General features: G+C 54.3%; 1 protein-coding gene across 1 annotated transcript; it reads right to left on the bottom strand.

The window, feature by feature from the left end:
• Positions 1-4,005: 4,005 nt before the first annotated feature.
• Positions 4,006-6,478, bottom strand: CSUI_011276 (uncharacterized protein). The gene is made up of 2 exons (XM_068071377.1): positions 5,672-6,478; positions 4,006-4,958 (listed from the first exon to the last, which is right to left on the bottom strand). The coding sequence occupies exons 1-2, from the start codon at positions 5,891-5,893 to the stop codon at positions 4,746-4,748; spliced, it is 435 nt and encodes a 144-aa protein (XP_067916647.1). The 5' UTR covers positions 5,894-6,478; the 3' UTR covers positions 4,006-4,745.
• Positions 6,479-6,530: the final 52 nt, after the last annotated feature.

Below are 6,530 nucleotides of genomic sequence, written 5' to 3'. Positions count from 1 at the left end.
ACCACTGTGTTCACAAATTGATACACAACACCGGCGGACAAGACGAGTACCAGAGTTGTTGAGCAGCAATGAATGAAGTGGATCAATGATTCGCACCAGGTACCTGAATGAAATACCGGCGACTCCGGGAGAAAAATGTCGAAGACAATGCGGTCCATAACCCGGACCAATCACGTGCCGGGGGTACGAACCAGGTTGTGTAAGGTTTGCAAGAGGAAGAAAAATTCCCGGGCAGGCGTCGGACACCCGAAATGTTACAAAGAAAAAAACGGACCTTCGAAGTCGGCCACGAGCAACACAGCAGGGAAACTTGGCTGCTCCGCTGTGGCGGGAAACACTGGGTCCTGCAAATCGGCTACCCGTGAGGACTCCCTCCTTACTCCGGCCGCCACCCGGAAGTACCTCGGCTCGCCCAGTATGCCTGGGAGCGGCTGGAACATGGTGGGCGACACGCTGTGTACCGCGTAGGCGCCCCGCTTTCCCGTTCTTGAACCATTCTCTGCGCTAGCTTCGCAGTAGGCAGTGCTCGCGCGTGAGCACACAACAACGCGGTTACCACGCCCCCGTCTTGTACAGCGGCCACCTTCCCTTACCTTCGACCAGCAGAAAAACATCCCGCAGGGCTGGACAAGCACGGGAAGCACGGATCGGGAAGGCAACGTTTAAGGCATCAAACTATATGCAGTGGCCTGGCATCCGCGAGTGTGCTGAAAGCGTTGCGATAATCTTGAACGGCGCCCCCGTCGGGGCGTGGGCGGACCGGATCTCTTTGAGGAAACTGCACCCCTTTTCTGGTACTCGCTTCGGAAGAGTGCGCCAAAGCGTCGCGGAACTCCTCAACGGCGCTTGTCGGGGCGTGGTCGGACCGGATTTCCCTGAGGAAACCGCACCCCTTTCGCTGTCTCTTCCAGCTGAGCGGTCTCTTACTCTCAACGCAGAGATCGTGGAAGTTCTGCGTACTGGGTGGTAGTCACACGCACCGAGGCTTTATGCGTGGCGACTGGAATGACTCGAAGAGACAACGTTAGTCGGTTGAGGCCACTGACATGAGGAAACCAGTATAGGAGTGAAGTTGCGTGAGCAAAGGAGCCATGTGTCAGGTCCACGATCTGTCAGGTAGTGTAACCTGCAAGGCGGGTGATATGTATGCCATGTGCTTTACCCTTGTGAGAAGTGCCGTGACAAGTCAGGGGAAAGGACTACGAAACGGTGTCGAGGATTTAGAATACATACTTCCAGGAAACTCACCCTTGCCTTCGCGTGGCTCCGAGAGTGTGGCATCAGCTGCTGACGGGACTAGCCCATAGGTCGTAGCGAAGACACAACACCTCGCGGTAGCGACTGCCATACCACCAGCCATTAACGGCTGTTGGTCCGCATTCGGTAGGGCAAGCCAGTTCGTGTTTTTGGTGCATTGTGACGCGCTGCAACTAGGATTCTGCGTTTTCACTGTCACGTGTGGGGTGGCTTAGCCGACCACTTTGCCTGGAGGAATCTGGGCTTGCAGAATGCCCGTGTCCCATAACAGCCTGGACGAATCCGATGCCGGCGCGCCAAGCTTGACTGATCAGTGATCCGCTCCTAGGACTCTTGGCTCTGGCTCCGGCACAGCAACCTCGATTCTCTGACACCGTCCGTTGACCAAGGGCGGCCAGCGTACAGTTAGCACCCGCTGTGCTTACCGACCTTACCCGTTGATCCGCACAATATCTAACATAGCGTACACCTCCTCGGCACAAGTGAGATGGCTGAACACCCTTAACCTACTATATCTACCTACGAGAAGATTCTTCTCTGAGGGAAAGTATTGTCACGCACTACAGAGTGTACTACATAGCTGATATACCACTAGCTGCCTCAGTGAAAGCTCCACTCCTCACAAATATGTAGCAATCTACCATTCCTATAGTGTCAGAAGGATCTAGTGTTTTCAAAGGGTCAGAGGTCAAAGCTCTGACAGCGCCCGACAGGGACGCTGCAACTAAAGCAGTGATTGCCGGACTGACAGATGGCCCGTGTGCGTAAAACGTCAGCTGGTAGAGTGTTCTTATTCTGTGTAGTTGACTGGGGGCCGTGCGAGCGTATGTCCCAGTTACACTGAGAACTTGAGTTGTTGATGTTCTCCCTCGGATCACTACAGTTGGCCTACTCCATTAGTCGGTAGCGCCAGGCCATCCAAGAATTAGAGAACAGAGAACGCCATTCGGCGGGATTTTAACTAGGACAGCAAGAATAAAGATGTGCCCTAGTATGTTGCATCGTACATTCAGTCCAGACAAGCCTGGATGTACCAGGTCGCCTGGTGTCACGATTTCTCTCGGGGCTTCAGTTCTTTTGAGTCCACCGGGAAAATCGGGCTCTCCAGACCGTCAGTGTGGAGTTTTTGGACGTAGTAAGACGGTTCCTTTCGGAGTCGTCCGTCACTCGTACCCTCAGGGAACGGGCGGTGAACGATTACCTCGAGGAGTGGCACACTCGCTCGTACTCTCAGAGTACGATGAAGAAGCCAAAGTGGAATGAGTCGATAAAGAGATGAAAGACAAAAAAAGAGAATAACAGAAAGTCTTTGGGTCGGAAGGCTGCCCGAACGCCGCCACCACGGTCGGAAAAGCCAACAGACTCGGCCCCCGGGTCCGCACACCACTGGACGGTCCACCGGGCTAAGTGTTCGCTGTCCCTCAACGGAGCAAGCACTCGCAAATCGAATGAAAGGATCACACTTCTTGTAGACCTTTATGGTATTAGGAAACCACAAAGGCTCTCCTTCACCCAAGGAGACTCCCTCTCCTCAGGGACTCCCGCCCTGAGCTCTATCGCTCACAGCACCTTTCTCTCCTCCCGAAGAGAAGTTTCCCGACCTGCTCCGGCTGGTCAAGACAACGGAAAAGATAAAAAGAACAGAAGTCAAGGTCCCCTGTTTCTCGTTTGTTTGATACCTAACCGCCCTTCCACTAATCGTTTCCGGGCTGGACCCGGGGGCTTCGGCCTGCTCCGGTGCCACTAGCTGGCTAGCTACTCCCGGGGCTAGCTAGCCTATCCTGTTCTTGAACCCGTCCTTAACACACTATTGCCGAATGCTCTAAATTGAAGGATAAGGCTCGGAGTCTAATCTCTAACACCCGTTCTCTGCCTGAAGAACTACGCCTGGTCCACTATAGGGACGCGTCCCAGTCATCCAGGGCAGTCCCCAAATCACATAGCAAATGTCAGCGACGTAAGACGGACGTCGTTCGATGAAAGCCCCATGAGGAGAGCTCATGCAGACCTCAGCAGGAGTTGCAATACTAATTTTTCAATCAGTTTGTCCGTTAGCGAACTTCGTACGCAGGCGACGCCAGTTAGCACTCGGAAAAGGACCGGGCAACTCTCCGCCGGAGTTCTCTCAAGAATATCGACGCGGGAGCCACAGTCAATCTATGCTTGTAGGGGAACCCACCCACGGCGACACTGACTGCTTGCGTCGGGGGCAGACTGGCCCCGGTATCGTTCATCCTGTCGTCTTGGAAGTTCGGCGTCCTCCACCCGGTTTCCGCCTTCACTGGTGGAGCGAGTCGTTCGCCGACTCATCTGAGCTTGCCGTTGCGGTCGCAGCAACCGTAACTCTTACGGCAAGCAAGCTGTGCCGAAGAGAGCCGCAGGCGTTTCAAGAATGCCTTCCCTTCCTGCAGTAGTAGAAAGCTAAGTCGCTCCCTCGTACAACTTTATCGGGAAGGTCCCACTGTGAGGGTCTCTGCTGTAGTGGTCTCCTGAAGTCGTTCCGACTCCTTGCTCGCGGACCTCCTGGGTGTCGGTTGTACTGACGTCTTCCCCCTTGAGTCGTTATTTCATATGTCCTGCCGACGTCCACTGGCTGGGCGAAGTCATGTGTAGGCGAGTCTTCGGCGGCGTTCCGCAGCGTGGATGAAGTTCCGCGGTTTAGCGTTGGCTCCGCTAAGCTTTCGATCTTTTGAAACACGTTCGTCAGCGGCACATTTCCGACTGTGATTAGGGCATCTCTCGTCTGTTTGTCTAGGTCCCAGAAGAAGAATCGTTTCATAGTCTCACTGAGGTCAGAAGCTCGCAGTAGTAACTTCTGAAAATGTGCAGTGCACTGCTGCGGCTGTCCTGGTGCCACGCGCAGGCCTCCCTCGTCTTTCAGTGTCTCCCACTGTGAGTTCTGGGATATGAACCTCCTTCTCAAAAGGCTGAAGAACTCCTCCAAGGTCTACGGGCGCTCCGCGAGTGACTTAGTCCCAGACACCGACTGAAAATCCGGCCCTCTCCGGCCAGAAACAGAGCCGTCTGCTATATGCGGTCGTCCTCGGACAAATTGCTGAACTGCCCGAGGCACGGGGTCTGCAGTCGAAACAGAGCGTTTGAAAAGCGGCATGGTCGAGTTACCTCCATCACTCTGCGGCTCTAAGCCCTTCAGACGTTGTTTCACCAACAGAGTCATCGCGCGTGGCTCAAACTCCCCCATCACTGCGGAGGAATGAGTTCGCGTCCTGGCCGGACATCGACCAACTTGCCGGGCAACAAATGAAAAACAAAAAGAAAATTCACTAAGAACGCGTATACGGAATGCCGCAATATTTTACGAAGTCGTAATTGGTTCCTCTCACCGAGAGACAACACATACCACAGCTGCCGACAGTGGCGCGCAGTAATCCGCCCATCGGCGGTCGTTCACAGCACGGTGATCGATATGCAGCACGGCACTCACTGCACCGGGGGGCGGCGCAGAGTCTCAGCACCGGCGTTACAATTTAGATCACCTTCACAGACGATTCTTCGATAGTAGGTGAGCTCGGCTTCGATCCACCTGCACCATAATGCCTTCCTGGTTGAAGAGCAAACAAGCTTGTCGTGAGGTAGCAGTGTAGGAACGCCTCTTGTCGCTGGTCTCTCGGGTTGCTTCCCATAGATCCTTGCATGCTGGAAGCTCCGGGGGCGATTCTCTCTCGCGGACGCCTTCGCCTCTGAGGCGGGAAAGAGAATAACCAGGAGCGGCGGTGCTTACCCCGCCTGCCTTCTAACGTTTTCCGCTCCCATACTCTACCGCGGAGACGTCGTAAGGACCGACATTCGAAAAGCAACACCGTTCTTTGTGTCATGTCCGGCATACTGAGGCGAAGAGCTTCAGAGCAAAAAACCGGTCAGTATCATAACCCATACCAATAATCAGTAGTGAAGCAGAGTTGCACCGACAGTAGCACGATTGCTTCTCGCGAAGTGGCCTACGGGCCAGCGGAAAGGCCCTTGTGCCTGAGTCCGAACAGTAGGCGCTTCCCTCTCCCCCACAATGTCATTCCCGGAAGACACGGGCGCAAGAGCAGAGTTTCGGTACCAACGCGTTATCACGAATGAAACAAACGTAGCCTCTTCTCGTTCTTCCTAGCTATGTACACCTGCTCCAGGTACAGGAACCACTGTATAGCCTTTCAGGAGGCGAACCCGGTTGACCATCACGTCGGAGCTTAGCAGCTCCCGTCTGTACAGTCCGCCAGTACGTATCAGCATATAATGCATGCCGCCTCTGCAGGGCTTACCCTGGTAGATTTCTGTGAGGCTCCTAAGCAGACTTAGGACAGGTACACCCTGGCACAATAGACTGGTACCACTACTTTATAGTCTTGCGCTGAACCCAAAGAAAGGAAACTCAGTTCTGCCGGTACGTGTCATCTCCGCGCACCCATGGAAACGGGTGTGTATGTCGTCTTTGTATGGAATACTCTGAAGGCTTTTCTACTCGAGTCCGGGTATAGTGACGCCCGGACTGCATGGACCCCAAGGTCCTGGAGGTTCTCTGCAGACGGCAAGAAGACAAGTAGCAAGTCCACGATATGAACCCCGGAGATCTCACCGCATCCTCCCAGCTCTCTTTGAAAATAGAATGCGGCCTCTCGTGCTCCATTAGTTCCTTACCCCAGCAACCGAGAACGTAGGACACAGGACGCGCAGCGAGGCCACTTTCAGCCGTGCTGCCCGTGTTACCGTTAGCTCATCCTGGTCAATGGAGTGTTTTCTCCTATCACTCTTCCTGTAGTGCCTGAAGGTGTCTTCCAGAGACCACGCCAAGAGTACGGGATACGAAGTCAATGGTGTCTTCGCTCCAGCTGAGGTTCTTGCTTGGTTGCACCAGGACGCGTTAACTTCGAAGGCGGAACAGAAGAGAACGCGCGGATTTGTGAGGTCCGATGCAGAGCCCTGACGATTCGCTACCGCACAGAGGCTCCCGGTGGGTGAGGTAGACGCGTGTGAACTCGTCAGAGGGGAGATGCAACGCACTATCCAGAGCTCGGCACCGGGCTCCCCAAAGGTACCACAGACCCCTCTGGCCCACCACGCAGAAAAGTATGGATACTGAAAGACATACCGTGCCTACAGTATCAACTGTATAGCTGTTGGCTTTCCAGCTACACCGGATGCTAGCCATAGACCTGATCGCTTGCTAAGATCGGGCTACGTGGGACTACACGAAAGAGAGAGGAACAGAGATTGAACACACCATTGTCCAGACAGGCACAAACAGAAAATACCTAGAGTAGTTC

This window comes from Cystoisospora suis (genome assembly GCF_002600585.1).
Source record: "Cystoisospora suis strain Wien I chromosome Unknown contig_10539, whole genome shotgun sequence".
NCBI lineage: Eukaryota > Apicomplexa > Conoidasida > Eucoccidiorida > Sarcocystidae > Cystoisospora > Cystoisospora suis.
The sequence above is the reverse complement of the archived record's forward strand: the minus strand, read 5'-3'. Positions and strand labels throughout refer to the sequence as shown.